At 62.1% G+C, this 23,360-nt stretch overlaps 1 protein-coding gene across 1 annotated transcript; it reads right to left on the bottom strand.

Moving 5' to 3' along the window:
- Positions 1-211: 211 nt before the first annotated feature.
- On the bottom strand, positions 212-17,983 carry SLC6A19 (solute carrier family 6 member 19). Its single transcript, XM_068535114.1, has 12 exons — positions 17,751-17,983; positions 11,132-11,272; positions 10,580-10,717; positions 9,611-9,792; positions 9,104-9,214; positions 8,722-8,834; positions 6,544-6,672; positions 6,285-6,441; positions 4,413-4,617; positions 4,090-4,249; positions 2,375-2,537; positions 212-2,218 (listed from the first exon to the last, which is right to left on the bottom strand). Exons 1-12 carry the CDS (start codon positions 17,950-17,952, stop codon positions 2,015-2,017), a joined length of 1,905 nt encoding a protein of 634 aa, XP_068391215.1. The 5' UTR covers positions 17,953-17,983; the 3' UTR covers positions 212-2,014.
- Positions 17,984-23,360: the final 5,377 nt, after the last annotated feature.

Raw genomic sequence — 23,360 nt, 5'->3', positions numbered from 1 at the left:
CCGTTTTTTCCCTGTCCCCCCCCACAGCGACCTGGCCAGCAGCTCCCATATCCTGAGGTCAAGGCGCACCCACCCCTGCACTCCACCGGGTGCCTCGGGTAATGGGGGCTCCGTGGGCGCAGCAGAACCGCAGTCCAGCCCCGTCCCTTCGAGGCTGGGGCTCCGCTGCTTGTGCGTCCTCTGCATTTAGACAGCATTTAGGCCAAGAGCGTGAAAGGGAGTGATTTATTCAGACAGGTACACGCGATGCCCACAAAGCCCAAATTTCTTACAATTTGCGAAACGTGAAGTCTGAAAGGAACCCTCACCAAGCCACAGAGAGACGGACGGACCAGCCCCGTCCAGGTCACGCGTGGGAGCGTGTCCCCCTCCATGCCCCGGGGCGGGGGGTGGGGCGTGTGTCCACGGGGTCCGCAGCAGAGCTGCCCCAGAGGAGGGTCGGAACGCTCTGGGGAGCAGGGAGGGGGGGTCCTGCGGAAGCTGGCGGGGCGTCTCCAGGTGGGAGGGACATGGCGCCGGGACCCACTCCCACTCGGGTCTCCCATCCTGCGCCGAGAGTCCTCAGAAGGTCCTGTTTAACTTAGACTTCCAGATCTTCCCATGGAAAGTGGAGGCGACTAGTTCTTGGAAACAAACACCCGAGTGCCGCGTGGCCTGGGCTGAGACTGGGTGTGGCACCCCGTCCCTGGCTGGGAGAGAGGGGCTGACGTCCGCTGGCGACACCCGGTGCACGGCCCTCCGGGCCTTCGAGGCCCCTGACGCTGCTTGGGACGATGCACGGTCCTCCACCGCGGTGGCCAAGGCTGAGGTGGTGACCCGGGAACTCGTCTTTCCCGACACCTGGCTAAGTACTCACGCAGTTGCTGTCCGCTCAAGAAAGCGTGAAGTGGGATTTTCTGCCCTAAATCGCCCAAGCTGAGTTTTATTAACTATTCGTCTGTTCATGGCGGCCAGATGCAGTGATTAAGTGGGTCAGCCTTCACGACGCCGGAATGTGGCCAAGACTCGGGGGCTCTTCACAGCCGGCAGGTGGGCGGGGCCCCACAGGGCTCTGCCAGGTTCTCGCAAGCTCACCGGCCTCTTCTGGACAGGCCTTGCGAAGGGCACTCCTAGCCACGAGGTCAAAGCGCCGACCTCACGGCGGGAGTCCCGAGCTTAGGAGGTGACAGCGAGGGGAGTGGGGGGCGGGCAAGGAGATTATGTTCCTAGGGGCCAAGATGAGCAGGACACGCCCAGCAGGCACACGCCCGCTGCAGCTCTGACTCTCCCTGGGAATGCGGGCAGGGCGGGGGGACCACCAGTCTGCTCCTGGGCCGCTGGGCCTCACCTGGCAGGCATGTGTGCCGCAGGGCAACATGCACGTGTACACACATAGCCATAGGCGTGCATGCGTACACACAGACACACACATAGCTGTGCATACACATACATACGCACGGATATACATGTGCACGGTGCATAGACGCACGCACATGCATGCACACTCACGTGCGAGTACATTCATGCGCCAACTCATGTATACAGCTGCTCACACATACATGTACAAGCACACATACACATGCATGTGCATACACACACGTGTGTGTCCCCACACCGGGAGGGTCCCTCCTGTCCCCTTTTGTGCACACATGCTTACATACACCCACACACGCACACATACACTTGCACATGTATATTCACTCACCCATACACACATACCTATGTAGGCACACACCCACACACTGTGTACACACTTTTATACTTGTACACTCGCAATGTACACATACACACTCACACACGTGCACACTCACACAGCATCCACTCATATGCAAACACTCCTGTGCATGTACGTATATACACTCACACACGTGCACACGTGTACATAGGCACACGCTCACGCCCATGTATACACGCCCCCACGCAGGCACACTCACACAACACACACACACACGTCCACACACACGCTCACACACGCACACACATGCAGACCACCCTCTCCTCTGACGCCACCCCCCCATGCCGTGGGCTGGGCCACTCAATACTTCAGGTCCCCGTTCACCGAGACCGTGGACGGCGCGCCAACCAGCCCCTGCCGGTCCCCTGCCCTCTGGAAGCGGTTCCTGATGAGCTTGTAGATGGCGAAGCCAGGGATGACAAGGCAGGGCACCCCGGCCACAATGACCACCACGCCGTACACCCAGTTCGGGTACTTGACTTTCTGGGATTTGGGAAATTCCTCCTGGAGAGAGAGAGCGACGTTGGGGTGAGCAGACAAGGCAGCCGGGGTGTCCCTCGGGGCGAAGTGCCCTCTCCCCCCTGTGACTCTCTCCTGGCCTCCAGGGTGAAGGGAGGGAGAGCCCGGCCCCCACCCCCACCCTGGGGGCCCAGGGCTCACATAGGCTGGGTTCCAGACGCTGTATATCAGCTCCTCGTTGACCTTGATCACGAAGAAGAACAGGAAGATGGTCAGCATGATCAGGGGACTCACCGCTCTCCACGTGACCTGCCAGAAGATGTTGGGCTTGTGGCCGATCATGAACTCGATGTCCCTGTTGAACCTGGAAGCAGAGGCCGAGGGGGCCGTCACCGGCGCACACGGAGAGGCCTTTAACCCCAAGAAGGCAGAGCCTCTCCACTGCCAGACAGACGGCCCCAGTCCTGCGATGCCGCACTCCAACCCGTCACATCCTTCTGGGCAAAGACGCGCCTCCCCTAGGAAGACCACCACGGGCACAGCAGAAGCCGATCTGGAGCCTCTGAGACGTCCCGCCGTCCCACGGTGCCGCTGCCCAGCTGGACCTGGGGACTCTTGTCAGGGATGTCCTCCTCCTCAGGCCCCGGGCAGGCACTGATGCGGAGGAGGGGTCAGAGCCTCTGGGGATGGAGGAGGGAAGCCGTCGAAGCTCCTGCCCCAGCCTCCTTGGCATGGCAGCAGCCCTGACCCTGGGGAGCCTCACCATCTCCCCCCATCCTGTGCCCAGTGCCCTTCTGCACAGACGCGTTTGTTGTCTGCAGAAATCAGAACAAAGTGGGCAGAACGTAAACGTGAGCTGTCCAGGGCCCGGCGAACCCAGAGGATGCTGCTGGAGAAGCACAGGCGCCCAGGCCTTGTCGCCCGCGGGGCTCAGGAGCCCCGTGACCGGACTCTTCCGCTCGGCCCGTCCTCCCCGAGGCAAGCGATACAGGGTAGCTGCCCGGAGCCAGTGTCTGGCTTCAACGGTCCTCCGGCCGTTCACAGAGGGATGTGCTCTTTCAGACAGTTTCACACCCGCTGCAAGGCCAGCATCACACGTGCGGTGGCATCCGCACCTTTCCATCCCCACGTTCCTCCCTGACGTCTGCTGATGCTACACACAGCAGGTGGTCTCCCCACGGCGCCACCAGGCTGGTTCAAGTTGTGTTGCTGAGTGAGCCCCTACACGTGTGTCCTTACACACGTGTGCTCTTGGTGGTGCAGGGAAGGGGCCCCGAGGCGGCCCCTCTATGGGCTCGTGCAGTTCAATGTTAATTGATTCCAGCAGATTATTTCTGGATCTGTGGTGAGTCCAGCTCCTACTAAGAGCCCAGGGACCGCCTTCTGGGTCCCCACCGATCCCCGATGCCCTGAGCGACTGGCCAAGGGATGGCTGACCGGGCCACACTTGTCTGCCTTTCTTTGCCTGAGAAGCCCTCCCCAGACCCCTGGGAGCGGCCCTGGCTGTGCAGCCCGAGCTGGAATAAAACACCCAGCTCCCTCCCCACAGGTGGGGTCCTGGGGAAGCCCCTCTACCCGCAGCAGCCGGCCTGCCTGTGCACCCGCCCTGACTTCTCTCACCCGCCCCGAGACTGTGCTGTCTCCTCCCGCTGCTGCCAGCGCTTATCCTGAGGCCTGGGAGCACCTGGAAGCTGGAGGGGGTACGGTTTGCATCCACGCGGGACCCCTCTTCTCTCCCTGTCACCCTCCCAGGGCCAGGCCGCTGCCCACATCACGCCGGGCCGGAAGGGAGAGGCAGGCTTGGTCCTGTGTCTTCGCGGGCCTGCCGCCCCCTGTCCTGCCCCGAACGCATCCCCTCGTCCCGTGATGGGAATTTCCCCTGGCCATTGGAGACGGTCCTTCGCCTTCCCTCCTACCTGTCTATGCCGTACACGTAGACGACGGAGAACATCTCGAAGAAGGCGATGATGAGCAGGGGGATGGAGCCCGCGTAACTGTCCAGCAGAGACAGCCAGTACTGGCCCGAGTTCAGGGTGAAGACGAAGGCGATGAGATACATCCCCAAGCAGATGAGGCCTGCGGGGCACAGAGCAGGGCCATGGTCACCGGGGCAGAGCGGGCCGCCGGGGACACAGGCCCCACGTCTGCACCCTTCCTCTGGCGGCTGCACCACGGCCACGACCCCCGGAGCCGGTCCTCCCAGCTCGGCCCGCACGGCCCCGGCCCCAGTCCGGCCTACCTGTGAGCAGCTCCTTGGGCCAGTTTTTGGGGATGACCTTGAGGTCCTGCAGGGGCACCACCACACCCTCCATGTTCCCGAACATGGACGACAGGCCCAGACAGAAAAGCATGATGAAGAAGAGCACGGACCAGAGCGGGGCCACCGGCATCTTGGTGATGGCCTCGGTGAAGACGATGAAGGCCAGCCCGGTGCCCTCCACGCCCTGCAGGGTGGGGCAGGCGTGTCACCCAGCGCCTGCCTCTGAGGCACCCGCAGGCCAGTCTGGCCCTGTCACCGGACGGCTCTCCACCCGCCAAGCCAGCACCACGCAAGCATGGCTGATGTGAGCCATTTTGTGAAATGACCAGACCTTGTCTTTTAGCCCTAAGCGTATTTTAAAAAGCTGAACTAGTTTCACAACCGGAAGTGGATCACATTGTCCAGCAGTGGTCAGGGCCCCGTGCGGCCGGACAGACACACGCGGCAGACGCACACGGACTGCCAACTGCTCGCTGATGGGCACCCCCCTGTGTCTGGGGCCAGAGCACTAAGCGACTTCAATGGGCCTGAGCGCGAGTCCCCAAAGCAGACACCCTGGACGTGCGCCCGCCAGTGGTCAGGGCAGCCCGCGGGGCAGGCAGCGCCAAGGACGGGCCCGCGGGTGCGTAATGACCACGCTCTGCCCGGGGTGGGTGGTCCTGTGCGGCCACATGTGGCCCACACAGGTCAGCAAGGCCTCAGGCACCAGCTCCCCGTCTTGGGGGCCAGGGTTCCCGGGGGTAGAACCTCCGCAGAGAAACCTGAGCTCGGAGGGACTGAACGGGGAGCCGGCAGCCCCCGCAGGACTCACGCGGGGCCGGGATCCCATCATAAGCCGGGGCCCAAGTCAGCATAGCAGCATTTACACGAGGGCCCGGGACACAAGGACTCGGCTCCATGCAGAAGAGTGGGAGGCTGAGGGGCGTTGTCACCAGCGGCCTGGTGCCCACACCGCGGAGGAACGTGTCCGGGGGTCTAACAGCCCAGACTCCGTGGAAAGACAGAAGCACGTGTGCGCTGCCCGGGGCGTGGGGGAGGGGGCAGGAGCACAGCTGACGGAAGACCTCCAGGGTGCGGGACTGCGTAAATTTACGGCGCAAACTTACTAAATCCCTGCAAACTGCGCTGGACACGGGAGAGCTTCCAGGTGAGAACTGACACCTCGATTAGGTTGCTTTTTAAAAAGAAAGGAAATTCAGGCTCTCGGCGGGGTTGGGGGGTGGTCACTGTGACTCCCTCCCTCTCACCCGGGGCTCCCAGGGGAGAGCCAGGCAGGGAGGACCCTCTGCTCTGTGACCGCTCCTGGCGAGATTGTGCTGTCGCCGGAGAAACAGGCCCTCAGAATGCTCCACACGCCCCGAAATGTCGGGTGGCTCCAAATAAGAAAATTGCAAAAACAAAATTAGTAAATGTTGGCCCATGAGCATCACAGAAGGAACCGTCACTCATCACTGGGGTTGGTGTTCAAAGCATTTGTGCGTCAGGCGAGGGTTTCCCAGCACCGTGACGGCCACCAGCTGTCGAGTGATTTCAAAAGTACAGTTATAATGACTCTGACCTTTTCGTAGAAGAAATTAAAGTAAAAATGGACCACGGGTGTTTGACCTGAGGCCACGGAGAGGTCAGGCCCATGGAGGCCCTTGGGTCCCTGCCTCTGCATCACGGGGCCTCACACGCGGGATTCGTGGCCCAGCAGACGCTGGCGCCCTAGACCCGGCGCCCAAGGGGCAAGAGGGGCAGGGCGGGCCGGCACGTGACAGGGGGGCGGGCCTGTCAGAACTGAGCTCCCGGGGGAAGCTCGGCGTCCACCCGAGGTGCCCGCTGCCCCGCCTCGCGGCCCCAGGCGCCTACCTCCGAGAGGAAGGTATTCATGTCGCATGTCTGGAACTTGAGCTCTGCGTAGGCCGCGGGGTTGGAGGCATTGCACCACCGCTGCATCTCAGCGAAGTTCTCCTGTGTCACGTTGCCTTCGGGCAGGTCGAACCCATTGATAAGTGTCAGGATGTTCCTGGAAAGAGAATGAGGCTGACTCCAGCCCTGGCGGGCTCCTTGGAGGCGGAGGCGAGGGGCGGGGACGCAGCGGCCGCCAGGGCGCCAACCAGCCACTCACGCGCTGAAGCAGTCATCGAAGCGCTCGGTGGCGCGGAAGCCGATGATGGAGTAGACCACGGTGGCCGCGTACACGGACGTGAAGCCGTTGATCACAGACACAATGACCGAATCCATCTCGCAGTTGTTGCTGCGGACGAAAGCGGCTTCGGTGACCACAGTCTCGGGGACGTCGTGTACGCCCGACCAGCCCGCGCCGGCACAAGTGGGACGGTCAGAGCCATCGGGCCAGCCTGAGAGGCTGAGCCGCCCCTGGGCATGGATGGGGGAGGGGGCTCTCCCACAACCCGCCCGAACGCCAGGTGACGGTCCCCAAGCCCTGCTGCGACCTGGTGGCCCCTCGGTGCACCCCCCAAGCCCTGGGGACCCCCAGAGCTGGAGCTGGAGATCCCTGTGTTCAAGTCTCTGCTGGGTCAGCGCCTGCTCTGGGCCCAGGAGGTGACTCGTCAACCCCACGCAGGCAGGACAGCCTGGACCTTACAGCCCACCAGCCACAAAGGCTTCAAAGAGGCGGCCTGGGCCAGGTGTCCCCCACCCCCTGGCCTGGACCCCTTCCCTCCCCCCTCCCTCCCCCCTGCCCCTGCCAAGGACCCCTCCTGCCGGCTCCAGGCCCTCACGGCTGAGGACCCCCCACCTCCACCTGGACACCCAAAGCCTCCCCCAGCTCAGCACATGGCCACTGACCTCCCCACCCTCCCCCCCTGCTGACGACACCATCCTTCCAGATGCTTCCATCAGGAGCCCCCAGGGAAATGCAAATCAAATCCCAGTGAGATGCCACGGCACACCCACCAAGGCGGCCGGAACCAAAACATTTGAGAGTGACAGGTGTGGACGAGGGTGTGGAGGAACCAAGGCTTCCCACACGGTCCTGGGGGGGGGGTGCTGCGAGGTGGGGCGGCCGCGGTGGAGAGCTGCATCTCAAATGGTCAGACCTCGAGCCGCCCTGCGGCCCAGCAGCCCTGCCCCTTGGGGTACACCCGCAGGGAGCCAAAACGGGTGCACACGGAGCTTGAATGCACACGTTCACAGCAGCCAGAAAGTGGACACAGCCAGATGCCCAGCGGCCGAGGGCTGGTAAACGGAGCCCAGCGCGGCCCATCCACAGGCCTCGGGACGACTCAGCCGCGATGGAAGGAGCGTGACACGTGTGACAACGTGGGCGAACCCTGAGGGCCTCACGCTCAGTGGGAGGAGCCAGACACAGAGGACGAAGGCTGGAGGAGGCCTGTCTGTGAGATGCCCAGAAGGGGCTGGCCCGCCGGGGAGAAAGCAGCTGAGTGTTCCCGGGGAGGGCATGGGGCTGACTGCTGAGGGGCGCGGGCTCTCTCGGGGGTTGGAAATATTCTGGGATTAGCGGTCATTGTTGCATGACTCTGTGAACACACTAAAAGCCACGGGACTGTGCACTTTAAAGGGGGTGGGTGTGTGCGGCTGGAAGCAGCTGAATCTTTACCCTCAACTACCCCCCTCCTTGCCAGTCTGCTGGACCTCACGGCACCCTCGGCCTGGGCGACCACACTCAGCTCCCACCCGCCGTCGGAGTCTTTGTTCACGTGGTCTCTGGAGCCCCAGCCCGCTCTGACGCCACACCGGCCCAGCCCCAGGCTCCAGACCCCTCGCCCTGCTCGGTCCTTCCTTTTCTCCGAGTCTTGCATTGCCTGCAACCTGACAGAGGCTCACTGGGCTGGTTTGCCCCTGCCGACGCAGGGACGCAGGACCCAGGAGGATGGGTCCTGGTGCACGGGAGGCGGGGACGGGCACACAGCATGTGCTCCATAAGTGCTTATGAGATGAGCGGACACCACTGCGTTCCTCTGGAGGCCCTGGGGGGTTCTGGCGCTTCCTGTGTGGGTGTCGGTCTGGGGTGGACTGTGGGGGACCCACACCAGGGGTGCTGGATGCTGAGGGGTGGGGGACGGAGGGGGGAGCACCAGCGCCCGCTGCCGCAAGGGCCAAGGCACAAAGGAGAGGCCAAAGGGTAAGCAGGTCCCGCCCGCCTGCTCACAGCCCTGCCGACCACAATCCAGAAGACTCGGACCAGCGCCTCTGGAGAGCGCACGTCCCTTCCCTTCATTCCCACGGCGGGTCCGACGGGGAGACCGAGGCTCCGAGCGCCGGAGCGCCTGGTGCACTGACAGCCCTGCCGCCCACGGGACCCTCTGTCCCTCGCACTCACTGGACAGAGTTGTAGCTGGAGAAGGAGATGAGGCCCCCGAAGGCCAGCGAGAAGGAGTAGAAGACCTGGGCCCCCGCGTCAAGCCAGGTCACTGGGTTGGCCAGCTCCGTGACCTGCAGCCAAACAGACCCTCAGCTGTGCGCCGCAGGATGGGGGGTGCGGGAGACACAGGAGGGGCGCCCAAGGGGGGACAGGAGCCTGGAGGCAAGGTGACAGCCGAGGCCACCAGTTGGCAGTCAGAGGGGCGACAGCTGATGACCCTCCACCCAGAGCCGCAGCGCAGCCGGCTCGTGACCCTCACAGGCCCAGCCCACACCCAGGGACCCTGGGACCGGGCAGGCGCTGCAGCGCCCAGCCCAGCGGGTGGACGGCGGGGACTCACGTTGGGCGTGAAGAGGAAGACGATGCCACTGGAAGCTCCCTTCAGCGTCAGGCCCCGGATCAGGAAAATGGTCAGGACGACGTAGGGCAGCGTGGACGTGATGTACACGGCCTGGGGAGGTGGCAGGTGTGGGACGAGGGAGGCCGGACCAGGGGTGGGGGCCCCGGCCTCGAAGAGGAGGGCTGGCCACGTGGGACCTGCGCGGCTCTCCCCCGTGCGCCCCGGGCCCCAGCCTCCCTCTCTGGTTTCTATGTTCTGCTGTGAACGCGGTTACTGTTTAGCTCCTGCCAATCAGACGGACGTCACTGTCACTCCCACACTCGGCTTCTTAAACACGTGCTTGAGAGCCGTCTGGTCCAGCACCGAGTCTGCGGCGCCGGCCTGCGCGACCAGCAGAGCCCTCCCAGACAGAGGGCACGCAGGGGCTGGACCCTCGGAGCTGGCTGAAGGGGCGGCGGCCTGGGCGTGCCCCCCCCACGCCCCCAGGAGTGCCCGCAGTGCCCGCACCTTCCCGGTGGTCTCGATGCCGCGGATGGTGCACACGTAGAGCACGCTCCAGGCGCACGTCAGGGACAGCAGGATCCACCACTGCACGGAGCCCGAGTCGTCGATGGAGGTGGAGATGTTGAGGGTCTCCCGGTACCAGTAGTAATCCACGGAGGAGCTGCGGGCACACTCCTCCACGTAGCCTGGCACGGGCACCCACGTCAGTGTGGGTCACAGAGCACGCGGACCCCCAGGGAAGAAACTCGGGCCCAGATGCCAGGGCACTGACGCCAGGGGTGCAGTGCGCCTGTGCCCAAGCATGCACATGTGTGTGCACACCCACACAGACACACGCAACAGACAATATGCACACAACATACTTACAGGCGTGTGCACACACGAGCACATTTGCATGCAATCCTGTGCACGTGTGCTACTTGTGTCCATGCATAAGCATGCACACACCAAACAAACAGACTTGCATGCAAACTCACATGCAAACCCAGGTACATGCACACACACAGGCACACGTGTGACGTGCACACAGGGCCTCGACTGCCTGCCTTCTCCCCCCCACCCCCGCCCCACGGCACTCAGCCATTCAGGGGGTCACCAGTCTTTGGGGGTCCCAGGCCGGAGCCCACACCGGGCAGCTCTGTTCAACCTCACACACTCTCACCACTCTGAGCCCCGGGGTCCCAGGGTCCTGATTGCCCCCCGGGCTCACGGAACCACAGAGAGACCCTGCCAAGGGGGGCATGGTCTAATCCTGGCAGACCTCCCCTCACCCTCACCCCGCCCCCATCCCCAGAGACAGGGAAGTTGCCCTGAATGGTCCCAGTGCGGCCAGGGAGGCCACGGGGGCAGGGCCCGCCCCTTTCTGTGCTCTGGTTTTTGCCAAACTTGGGCTACAACCACGCGAATTTTGGAGAATCAAAGGGCAGCTGCTTGTGGGCCGGTGCCCCCCCTCCCAGTCCCGCCAGGGCTCACCTGTCTGGTTGGCATTGAGTGGGCACTGGCTCCACGGCAGGGGGTCCTGGAAGGAGTTGAAGAAGTACCACATAACCCAGGCGATGATGGTGTTGTAGTAGAGACCCACCATGAAGGACACGAACATGGATGCGATGCCTGAGGGGGGGTGGGGAGGTCACCTCTGGCGGGAGCCTCCTGACCCACTGCGTGTGAGTGGACGGAGGCCCCAGACAGCAGGGGGCAGCCCCAGCGGTCAGCGTCCCTCCCGGTCCCTGCTCTGGGCAGGCAGTGGGGCGCTCTGCTCTCCCCACGTGTCTGCCCCTCCCAGGCCCTGCACGCCTAGGGACTTGGGACGTCCTCTGCTGCCCAGCTAGCCCCTGGTGGCCTGGACCCTGCAGCCACACCCCAGGAGATTCTAAGGAAGGGTTTGCAAAGGCCTCAGGGCGGGGGCCATGGAGCCCTGGGACCTTCCTCTCCCTGAAACGTAAAGGGAAGGAAGGAGGACGGGGTGGCGCTTGCTGCCAACACGGGACCCCAGGCAGGCCCCCGGGTCCGGGTGCAGACACGCACCTACGCCCTTGAGGGCCGGGTGGATGGAGCTCCAGACGCCCACGCTCCCCTTCCGCAGCCGCTGGCCGATGGCGAACTCCAGGTGCAGCAGCGGGATCCCCTCCAGGACCAGCAGGATGAGGAACGGGATCATAAACGCCCCTGGGGTGGGAGGGGCGGCGCGTCATCAGCGGGCGGCTCGCTGGACCGCAGAGGCCACCTGCACAGGCGTTTGTCACAGCACAAAGGACGTCGCCGTCGACAGTGCCCGTGCTGACGGCCGTCGGCGTTGCTGTGGGCGGGGCTCACGCCACCTCCTAACGGGGGCCGGCTCGTCCTCGTCTGCCATCCCTGCAGGACGCTGTCTGCCCCGCCGCCCCTGGAGAACTAGGGATGGTGTCCGCGTGTAGGTGGAGCCCGGGGAGGGGCACGTGCCAGGGTGAGCCCCTCGGCGGGCGTGGACACACATGGCACCCTCACGCAAAGGTAGGGAAGGGCAGAGAGAAGAGGCCAGGGGTTCAGAGGCTGACCCAGACATCTGGCAGGAGCGTATCTCAATCTGAGGCTTAGGGACCCTGCTCTGGGGACGTGGAGGAGCCAGACGCAGCGCCTGTCGGCTCTGCTCCCTGACGGGCACCAGGGCCCAGCCTGGCACTGACCAGGAGCCCCATGAACATCTGCCGAACGTAAATGAAGAATGGGGATGTGGTGACACCTGCTTTCATGGTGCACGTGGCCCCACTGGGCTCTGCTACCCGGCCCACAGTGACGCCCCTTCCTTTCTGTGCCCCTTCCCACTGCTCCGTCCTCAGCACCACCACCCCCAGCCCCCAAAAGCCATGGTTGTACCAGCCGCCCTGGCCTGAGCCAGGTCGGGACCCCCAGCTGCTCCCAGCCCCCTGACCCGGGCTCTGGGGAAAACAGGGGCGGCCGTCCAGGTGCACACGGCCTGGCACCGTGCCGAGTGCGAGGCAGCCGAGATTAGCACAATCGTGGCTACCAAAGGTCGTTAGCATTAGTCGGGATGGAGCTCAGAAGCCGAAACTGGGCGATAAGAATTGGAAACGCACGACTGCTTCAGGACTTGAGAGTGGATCCAGGTCCAGCCTGATGGGGTCTCGCGGTGGGGTTCCCAGGACACCGGGGCCGCCAGCACTGCCCTGGCATGCTCGCTCTGTGGCACTACCTCTCCGCCCCAAGTGGCCGGGTGTCCAGCTGTGAACCTACCAAGTGAGGCGGTGCCCCGCATCTGCCCCGCACCCTGGGTGTGACACCCCATCTGGAGTGTTTGTGCAGCCTCCGTCTCCCTGCCTTCCCTCCACTCACCTCGCCCCCTCGTTCTCCCCGGCCCCGCCTCCTTTTTCCAACACGCTCATTCTCTGTTCTCCCCCAGATATCTCAAATCCTTCGCTTCTGCCCTGTTCTCTCCCCGACCCCAGCCAGGCCACCACCTCTCCACACTGGCCTCCCGGTCAGCGTGGGTGTCAGACCCTGAGCTGGAGGTCCTCATTGGCGTGGCACTGTGTGTGCGTGTGTGCCCGTGTGTGCGTGCATGTGTGCCTCCACACGTGTCTGAGTGTGTGTGTGTCCACGGGTATGTGAATGAGTGTGTATGTGTGAGCGTGTGGGCGTGTCCGTATGTATGTGGACGCTCGGTGTAAGCGTGCACATGGATGTGTGTCCTTGTGCATGTACGGGTGCACGTCAGTGTGTGCGTGTGTAGGCGTGTTTGAGAGTGTGTGTCTGTGTGCACACGCGTGCTGAGAGTGCGTGTGTGCGTGTGTGTGTCGAGAGGGACTTGGAGGGGTGGGCAGGGGGAGGGGCGGGGGGCCCACAGCCTCTGCCAGCCCGGCTCTCCCTTTAGCTCCTGGGTTAGTCCCTCGGCCTTTTCTCTTTTTTCCCTCCTCCGTCTGCCTCCACAGAGCCCTCACGTTGTGGGGGACAGGCCCCAGAGCCCAGCGGCACCTCCTCCCTCCCCGTGGGCCTTCCTCGGTCTCCACGCCAGGGCGCTGAGGGGCCATCAACCGCAGGCCTCTCTCCCAAACTGGGGGTCCACGGACAGGCTTCTTCCGGTTCCAGGGCTGCCAGGGGGCTGAGGGCCAGGAAGCAAGGGGTGTGGGCTGTGACCATGAGGAAAGACCCCAGGAAAGGAAGGCCTGCCAGACGGATCCCCTGCGGGAGGGGAGGGGAGCTGCCCCGGGTCTGGGGACACGGCCGGAGACGTAGGCTCAGGGCAGGGACTCCTGTGATCCCTCTGTCAGTGAAGGTAAAGTTGAAATAAGATTTGTCTATCTGACGTTTTCTCGGGAGCTTGATTTGAAAATCTTTTGGACAGAACTACCAAGAAGAAAACAACCCCATGGTTCCAAATCCCGTCCCCTCCCCTCACGATGCCACTTTTACTCACCCCCCACCCCCAGTCTCCCTGCACCTTCACCTCCATCCGGAAACTCCTATTCATCCTTGAAAACCTCACTTGGATAGCACCTCCTCCAGGAAGCACCCCCCTCCTGCCTGTGGTCCTGGCACCTCTCCCTCCCACAGGCTCCTTGGGGACCAGAGGCTCAGCTTCAAGAGGATGGGAGGGTGGGACCAGCACATGTCCACTGCACCCCAGAGGTGGGCTGGGCCAGTGAGCCCTCCCGTGTGCCCATGTTGTGCAGTCTGCCTGCCCGGCTCCCCCAGCCCTGGCAGCACCAGCAGGAGGCAGGCACTCAGGCTCCAGGGAATATGCATCTTCCCTTGTAAACGGGCTCCTCTTCTGTGGGGGCAGGTGTGGAGGAGGCGGAGGGACAGAGGAGGGAGGGCTGCGGGTCTCAGTGAGCGAGGAAAGCCACTTAAGTGCCCGGTGCCCGGCATGGTTCCAAAGGCCCCCAGAGACGGGGACGGCCCCCACGGAGGGACACACATGCACAGAGAGACGCAGGGGCAGGAGAGGTAAACACCCCCCGGGAGAATGACACGGAGTTTCTCTCCGAAAATCAGGAAGCGAGACGGGGGAGGAGGGAGCCGCCGGAAGAGGGCCTGGCGGTGGCCCACGTGGCGCAGGTTCAGGTGCGGGGTACCTCTCAGCTTTGGAGTCTCCCAGGGGTGCCTCACTTTTGTTTAATCATGAAGGATAATCGCAAACCCTCAGTCGGCTTCCAGGAGGAAAGCGAAGTGGAAACCGCAGCTGCTGCCCCCCCGCGTCAAGGATTCACCGGGGGATTTGCGGTGGCTCCGTGGCTGGGCTTGTGTGGGGGGTGGGCAGCAGGTGCCTCAGCGGAGGGCCAGCCTCCCCTGGGCACTGCCCACTTCCCCAGACACCCATGGAGGGGCCGTGGGTCCCCCTGCCATTTCCCCAAATGACACCACCGCCCGCCCTCACCCAGGGCCTTCCCTGCGTCCCTGCCAGCTCCGTGATCTGGACTTAGTGCCCGGGAGAAATTGCTAGGCCGCCGCGGAGCCGGCCCGTGGGAGGGGCCGAAGTCACGTGGGTGGGTCCTGCCCTCCCTGGGCCTGGTCCACCCTGCTGGTCTGTGGGGTCCCAGTCAGCGTCTGGCAGAGAGGCCCCCTGAAAGGCATCCAGGTCCCCCAGGCCAGGGGACACCAGAGCCCCGTGGCACCGCCCCGCGGGCACAGCAGCTGCCCGGAGGGCCTGGGGGCGGAGAGGAAGCCTGGGTTTGTCCAGGGCCCAGAGGTCACGACCCCAGAAGTGGGACCACCCGGGACCCCGCACTCCCGCGGGCCCTGCTCTGCCCTCCTCGCCTGGGCCCTGTCCCCCACGGGAGCACCCAGCCCGTGTGTGCCCCGGATCTGCTGGATGGGCAGAGGTGGCCCTCGCAGAGGGAGTGGACAGAGCCGGGGTGTGGAGACCGGCGATCCAGGCACCCCGGGGGGGGCCCACCTCCTGGAAACCCAGCTGGCACGGGGGAGGGCGGGGTACGGCGTGGGGCCAGGGAGCTGAATGCAAGCGTGGCCCCCGGATGCCGGACTCCTGGTCAGAGCAGAGGGCAGGCAGCAGGTACACTGCCCGTCTGCCGGCTGGATTTATAACCGTGCGTGCGGACCCGACAACGGAACGCTCGCCCGGGGACTCGGGAAGGAGGGGCACAAAGGACGAAGGAGGAGATTCCTGAAGTGAGACCACCCTGCGACGTGGAGGGAGGAGCGGTGCGGACGGGTGGGGGAGGGAGGCGGGGAGAGATGCCAGCGTCCCCCACATCCCTAGCCCAGAAAAGCAGCAGGTTCTTCCCAAACCCCAGGGAGCTGACACAGCCGGGGCTCCCACACCCGCCAGCCCAGGGGGCTGCTCTGGGCCAGCAAGCTCCTCCTCTGTGGCTGGGGCCACAAGCCTGCCCGCAAGGGGACAGCTCCTTCAGCGTCACAGACCCCTGCTACCTGCTGACAGCAAACACTCACCCCAGAGCAGAGGCAAGCAGAGGCCGGACCAGCCCGCGGGAGGGTGGAGGCGAGGGCTGCACCCCCGCACCCCCTGCTCGCCGAGATGCCGGGACCCATCGGAGACCCAGACCCAGAGGCCCGTGACAGCTTGGTCCCCCAGGGTCGGGCAACAGCCGGCTCGGCTTGCACACGGCTGCACACGGCCACACACGCAACAAATACCGGGAAAACGTTGTTGGTGCTCAAGCCTCTATCGGGGGCCTGGGGGTCTTTATTGTGGCTTTCTCTACTTCTCTGTATTTACTTTTTTTCATAATATAAAATTTAAAGTAAAGTAAAAGATCCTTTACTTCTTGAATTACCCAAAAGTCCTGGAAATAATTGGAGACAAAGTAAGTTTTCACCAGACCAGAACTGATGGTCAGGGTGGGAGGAGCTCAAATACCTTCAAAGGTGGCATTTTCTCCTCAAGCTGCACAACTGCTCCTCTCCCTCACAGCTGGCTCTGCGGGGGCGGGAACGTCACCCTGATGGGTCGCCGGCCACCCACGGCCTTGTCCTCAGGGACTGTCCCCCCCGGCGTGGAGGACAGGACACCCAGCTCCTGACCCGTGAGCCGGCCCTCCGGGTGGGGCGGGTGGACCAGAGTCCCGACCTGTCCAGGGCGGGGCGGCAGCCTCGCCCGGGTGTCTGGGGCTGGACCTCCACCCTCGCCCAAGCTGCGGGGCGGGGCCGCGTGAGGGACCCCAGCTGCCTCCATCAGCGGGGTCTGCAGGCTGCTCTCGCGCTGCCCCTCGGGCTCCTGGCCAGTGTGCAGCTGCGCCCGGAAACCCCACTTCCCACGGGGAGTTCTTCCTAGTCAAGGGCCTAGGCTCTCTGGGAGTCTGAGGTCTTGGTTTCTGCTCTGTCACTCTCACTGAAGACCTTGAAGCTGCTTCCAGCGTGTTCCTCCCGGGCGTCCCTCCCCGGCTCTGGGGTCCCAGGCCCCTCTTCTCAGGGACAAGCACCTGGCCTCCACCCACAAAGTGGGTCCATCCCGAGCCGCCCCGGGCGCCACGTGCGGAGGGAGCGGCGAGCCCCTCCTCCCTCTCCACCTCCTGTGCCTGTGCTGAGCTCGATGCTGGGACCCTCCCCCAGAATGGCCCCTCAGGGGCCGTGACCAGCACCTTCCAGAGGGGGGGGCACCAGCCTCACTGAAGCAGCTGAGAGCCCGGCAAGAATAGGCCGGGCTCAGGCTGGGGGTCCCTGACCTCGCAGGCTCCCTGGGGCCCCAGGCACAGAGGGAAGCGCAGGCTGGACCAGAGGCTCAGAGGACACACCCTCGCGGACACCCAGGAGCTCGAGTCCTTGGGGGGAATCACTGAGGGGACCCCGGGAGGCCACTTCCACGTCTGCTCTTCTTGAGGACACTCGTGTCACAAAGCCTGGGAGAGCCTGCAGGTTCTTCAGAGTTAGAACTGACTCACGTCCCTGGAGAGCGTTCAAGAGCCCACAGAACCAGAAGCATACCCAGAGCATCCGACCAGCCAGCTCTCGGGGCTGTCTGTCCCGCGAGCACTGCACCTGCCCCAGACCTCCTCCCCGGGTCCAGTTCCCCTGCCCCAGGCTGGCATGGGGGCCGGAGGGGACCACAGTGTGACCTGTATCCCTGCAGCCTGTGGACACCAGGAGGCGGGGGGGGACGTGGCCACGGGGACCCAGATCCAGAACCTGGGGGGGAGGGGGTGCCTCAGCCCCTGGGGAAGGAGACCCCTGGGCTCCAGGCAAGGCCCCCGGAAGCCTCTGGAGGCAGCGGGATTGGGGGAGAGGGCTCCTGCCTCGGCCTGTGTGCACATGGGTTTCTCCATGGTTTCCTGCTCCCAGCCCGGCCCCTCCTCGGTCTGTCAGGAAGCGAGGTGCCCAGTGAGGTTGGGATGCAGGTGACACACAGGGAAGGCTCAGCCCAGTGCCTACTTGGTGGCCTCACCAAAGGCCGGCGTTACTGCCCGTCAGGCCAGCACCTTCCACACTCAGAGGAGGGGGCTCCCCCTGACCCCCACCCCCAGGTCAGACCAGGTCTGGGAACAGGGCAGGGCTCCAGGCCGCTGGAGCGTGGGGGCCTCCCCGACGCGCAGGCCCTGGACGTGCGGGGCTGGGGCAGTGCTGCCAGCCTGGCGCGCCCGGCGTGAGGGGGACGCCGGCCCCCAGGCCACAGCCTCCCGCCTCCGCGCAGTGGGGCCCGGCGCGGAGGCGTGGGTGCCGCCCGCCCGCCGCCTACCTCCGCCGTGGCTCTGGCACAGGTAGGGGAAGCGCCACACGTTGCCCAGGCCCACGCAGAAGCCCACGCAGGTGAGCATGTACTGCGCCTTGTTGTCCCACTGGGGCCGGGAGCCGCTCTCCTGCTTCTCGAGGCTCTCCAGCTCACCCAGCGTCGGGATCCGGGCCTCCAGGCCAGGGTTGGGCAGCACCAGCCTGACCATGGTGGGTCCGGGTGGGTCCCTCAGGCGCGGCCGGAGCGGAGGGTGAGTGGCCGCGGGCCGGAGCCCCGGCACTTTATAGGGAACCTTTGGCACCTCACCCCGAGCACCTGGGCCGAAAGGAAGCGTCAGCAGATCTGGAGGGCGAGTCCGCCAGACTGTTAATGCCTTATCTGCAGAGGCGCCGCAGACCCTCCGGGCTGCTCCCTGGGCGCTGCCGGCCCCTCCCCCTGTGCAAACGCCAAGGCAGCGGCTCAGGTGAGCCTCGCCCACCGCCACCCCCCCCCCCCCCCCACCACAACCGTGCGCACACCGGACTCTCCGGGAAGACCCGATGGTAGGACAGCCACCTGGCTCTGCAGGACTCGGGTTCTCCCCATCCTCGGAGCCCCGCCCACCGGCCACAGCCCCACCTGCGGAGGAGGGGAGGGGGCCCTCTTTCCCCGGCTCTCGCTGCGTGGGGCGGGGGGGGGGGGCAGGAAACGCGGGGCATCCTGACCCCCTTCCAGCTGGAGCCCCGGGTCCTGGGAGCAGCCCGCAGCCCTGTCCGCACTGAGCTCGGTGCCGCCTGGCCCTTCCGGCCCGAGCTCTGGGCTCTAAATAGGTCCTCAGAGAGCTGGGCCACCAGCGCCCGGTGCCCAGAGCTGCTTCAGGTGGGGCCTCCAGGCTGGGCCCTCATCCCCACGGGCTCTACTGGGGGCTCAGAGCCATTGCCCTGCCGCCTCCCACCCCTCCCCCGCCCCCCAGCTGGAACCCTCCACCAGCTCCTGTGTCTCTAAGGGCAAAGGCCTCCGGATCCTGCAGGTCCTGCCTGCCCTGCCGTGACCTCTCACCTCGCCCCCGACTCTGGCCAAGGCCCCTACTGCTCCTCTGGCCCTGCCGCCCTCCCGGTGTCCAGGGGGCCATCCTCCCCCTTTGAGCGGGACACGGACTGCGGGTGGCCCTGCTCTCCCGTCCACAGCTCTCTCCTCCACAACATCCTCTCCTGTGACGGGACGTGCGGCTTACTTAGCTCTCTGGCTGATTGCTTGGTCCCCCGTTCCCGGCTGCACTCTCCTCTCCCCGCCTCTTCACTCACATTTGCCCTATAGCAACTTTTTATTACGAAACAAATACATGCTTAGTCAGGAAAATTGGGGAGTTTACACCAGGAGTTTTCTCATTGTTCTGTACAGTTTTATAAACGTGTATGACACCCACTTACCCACTACTTGAAATGTCAGTGTCTGTGCATGACTTTTACTTAACATCATAACTTGAGAATGTTCCGTTCGTTAAATTAAAACTTTTAAACTAAATTTAGATTTTTCTTTATTTTATTTTATTAACTCTTTGTTACATTTTTCTTTCAAACATCATTTTTGATGTGGAACCTCAAACGTGCTCCGGGTGTTGGGCCTATTGCAATTTATTACAGAAACTTTCCCTGACGTGGCACATCTCTGCTGCTTTCGAGTTTTCCCTGTTACAAATATTGCTGTGATAAATATATGTGAACACATGTCTTTTTGTTACTGGTTGACAGGTTGGTGAATTTTGGTAAAGTGGGCACACCCATGTAACAGTCACCCAGATCAAGAGACAGAACATCCCAGAACCCAGAGGCCCTGCCCCCTCCCAGGCACTGTCTGTCCGTCCCCCTGCAGTCCTGAAAGCACAGCTGGGTTTGCTGCTCCTGAGGGCACCTCCTGCTCCCGGCTTCCCGGGCTAAGCGAGGTCCCTGGGTTCTTCGTGCCTGCGCCCCGCTGTCTTCTCGCGGGAAGTGCCCGGTCTGTCCAATCTGTCCTCAACCTGCGGGACAGCGTCTGGTTTGTGCCATTTCCACGAGTGCCGCTCTGAAGCCCGTCCTCGCCTCCTGGTGCACTCGGGACGGTACCCGGGGCAGATGACGCCCCCGGGGCGTGCACTGGCCCAGCCTGAGAAGACGCTGCGAAACCGCTTCCCAGAGGACTGAGCCAGCTACCCGCAGGCCGGCCGCCGGGGATGGTCCACACTGTCACCAGTCACCGGCCTCTGAACCTTGTGGCCACAGTGACCCCGCTAAAGGCAGTGCATGGTGGCCTTAATCGGCATTCCCCCCAGGCCTGTGACACCGCTGTCCTCCCGTGAAACCCATTCAATTGTCCTTTGCTGGTGGGATGCTGGCCCCTTCCCACTAACCTCCAGGACTTGGTCATGCGCTCTGGGACCCAGAGCTTCACAAGCCCCTTCCCGCTTAGCCTCTGGCCTCCTGTCCTCTCAGGGTGCCTTTGATGAGAAGAAGCTCCCATTACAATGTTGTTGCATCAGCTCACCTTTAAAAGACTTTGCCCACCTCAAGGTCATGAAGACACCCTCTCACGTTTAATCCAGAAGCTTTAATGTTTTCCTTATGTGTTTAAGTCAATGATCCTCTTGTCACGTGTTGTGTGAGGGCAGCTCTTGTCCAAGAGTCCTTCTTGGGGCAGGGGTGGGGGGGGGGACATGTCCAAACAACCTGGCACACCTTTTACCCAAACTGTCACCCTTTTTCACTTCCTGCAGAGCTGCCCTTGCCATAAATGTTCATACCTGTGGTCTGTTTCTTCACTTTCCATTGTGTTCCTTTGGTCTTTTTGTCCACTCTCTTCTCCAGGGCACACAGCCTTCATTCCTGAAGATGTATGATAGGTCTTACATCTTCCAACTGTGTTCTTCAAAGATGCATACTTTGTGGGATAAGCTTGCCAATTTCCACAGAAAACCTGCTGGGATTTTGATTCAAGTGCATTCAATCTATAGATCAATTTAAACGGGATCTTAACAATACTGAGTTTTTCAAACCATAAGTGTAGTACATCCCTCCATTAATGTAGGTCTTCTTTTTCTCAATAATGTTTTACAGTTTTTGTGGGTTTTTTGGCCACTCCACATTGCTCGTGGGATCTTAGTTCCCTGACCAGGGCTTGAACCTGCACCCTCAGCAGTGAAAGTGCAGAGTCCTAACCACTGCACCGCCAGGGAATTCGTTTTGTCGTTTTTTCGTGTGGCGGTCTTGGAGATCTTTCATTACATTTATTCTTGCATTTGACATTTTTGAACACTCTTGTGAATGATATTTGTTCTTAATGTTTATCTTTTCATTGTGTATTGCTGGTACACATAACAACACAATTTTCATATCAAACTCTTTCTCTGACATGTCTAACCATTGCTTTTAAAAGATATTCTCAATAAAAAAAAATTTTTTTTTAAATTTATTTATTTGGCTGTGCCAGGTCTTAGTTGCAACACGCAAACTCTTAGTTGCGGCGTGTGGGATCTAGTTCCCTGACCAGGGATGGAACCCAGGCCCCCTGCATTGGGAGGGCGGAATCTCAGCCACTGAACCACCAGGGAAGTCCCATCAATACAAAATTATGCCAACTGAAAATGACAGTTTTAATTCATCTTTTCCCATCCTTTCACCTTTTCCTCTTTTACTTTTCTCACCTCAGTACGTCGTGTCCAGCACTGCACACAGCTGGTAACAGGAGCAGCCGGCCTCGTTTCCCATCTTGGGAGAAGCTTTCAGTATTTCCCCACTCGGACCATTGAGTACGGTGGAGGCTTTTGTACAGACTCTTGTCGGGTTAAGGAATCTGCCTTCTATTCCGTGTGTGCTCAGAGGCCCTTGCATTTTGCTGTAACAGCTTTACTGAGGCGGAATTCTCACAAAGGACAATTCACTCCCTTTAGCATATTCACAGCGCTGTGCAACTGTCGCAACAGCTGAGGTCAGAGCGTTCTGTCACCCCCAGAAGAAACCCGGCCTTCAGCTACTCCCCTCGTCACCCTTGAGGGGCCTTTTTTGTTTTAACGGTTGCCTATAAACTCCTTTTCCTTTGTTCTCTTAATGTGGTGAATATACAGCTTGATTTTTAACTTTGAAACAACCTCGCGTTCCTGGGATGATCCCAGGTTTTCCAGGAATTATTTGTATCCCTGGGTGCAGTTTGCCGCAGGTTAGCCCAGAGGTTTTACAGCTATGTTCCTTTCCAGAGGAGTCAGTCCAGAATCCCAGTTGCTCACGGGGCCCTGGCTCCTCCACCTCCAGAGCAGTCGTGGGTCACAAACCGCCCCATGCTCCTGCCAAGAGGAAGAAGAACAGCCTCTCTCTGCACTTTCACAACGATGGGGATCAGTGTCCTTAATCTTTGCCAATTTCATAAGTTTTTTAGAATGTAGCTGAAACGGACCAGATGGTTTGTTGATGCCTTTATAAAGTGGGTCCCACCCTGATCAATTTTGCATCTTTTCTATCAGGTTCCATCTCAACGGGGCTGGCGACCAGCTTCCTATTTCTCTTTCAGTTGTGTTAAGAGGACGCCCACCCTTCAAATCCTCGGGAAAATGAGCCAGCTGTGCCGTCTCCCTGGGCTGGGCAGGACGGCGCCCGTAAGCCCCGGACAGCAGGGCCTCGGACAGAATTGACTATGCTTGAGTCCTGCCCTCCCGGCCGCCCCCGGGCTTCGGGTGACAGGCGGGGGGCCGTGTGGTCCCCTGATCCCCGCAGCAGTCACCTTTGCCTCTCAGGTGCTGTGTCCTCACGGAGGAGCTGATTACAAGGCCCGAGTTCCTGAGTCGAGGCCCCGGGACTCTCGGGACCTTGGATGCTTCTCCGTCCCGTCCCCGCCTCCCCCCACCCCGGGCTGGATTCACTGCCTTCTGGGCCCAGAGTTGAGCCCACAGCTTGGCGCCAGCCACCCCCGCCCGAGAGCCTCCTGGTCTTTATCTGTGTTTGCTCTGCGTTTGTCTTCTTAAGGGGAAGAGGGAGCAGAGCACTGTCTCTGCAGGAGAGAGACAGAGACAGAGACAGAGACAGAGGGAGGGAGCCGGTGCCGGCTGTCCAGCCTCTGCACCTGCCGCACTCGCCCATTGCACTCCGGAAGGGCCGCCCCACGGCCCGCTCTCCAGCAGCAGGACTCCCCAGGGCGCCCGCCTGAGTGCAGCTGGTACCCAGGGATGCTGGCTTTGGACCCTTGCTCACCATGGCCGGCAGAGGCCGGAGTCCCCTGGAGTCCCATTCCCACCTGTTTGTTTACTGGTGGGTTATCTAGAGAACTGATTGTTACCAACCTGGGTCTCTGAGGAAATAACCCCAGATAAGCAGGGATGAGATGCAATGTGATTCTGCCTTTGTTATGATAACAGCGGCCCTCAGAGCTCAGCAGAGAGAAGTGGGAGGGGCAGGGAGGGTGCCGTGGTTGTCCAGGAGGCCTGGGGAGGGGGTGGTCCGCCTGGGAGCCCTGGGTCCACTGCACAGAGCCCTCTGACTTATTTTGTGTGGTTGGAAAAAGCAGACAAGGCATTAGCTACAGGGTCTAAAGAAGTTTTGTCAGGTCAGTAGTAATATGTGCACTTTTATATTTTTATAACTTGTGATTATAAAAGTAATACATTTTTGTAATGGA

The sequence above is a fragment of the Eschrichtius robustus genome, chromosome 2, assembly GCF_028021215.1.
Source record: "Eschrichtius robustus isolate mEscRob2 chromosome 2, mEscRob2.pri, whole genome shotgun sequence".
Taxonomy (NCBI): domain Eukaryota; kingdom Metazoa; phylum Chordata; class Mammalia; order Artiodactyla; family Eschrichtiidae; genus Eschrichtius; species Eschrichtius robustus.
Note: the sequence above shows the minus strand (reverse complement) of the source record. Positions and strands in the feature narration are given on the sequence as shown.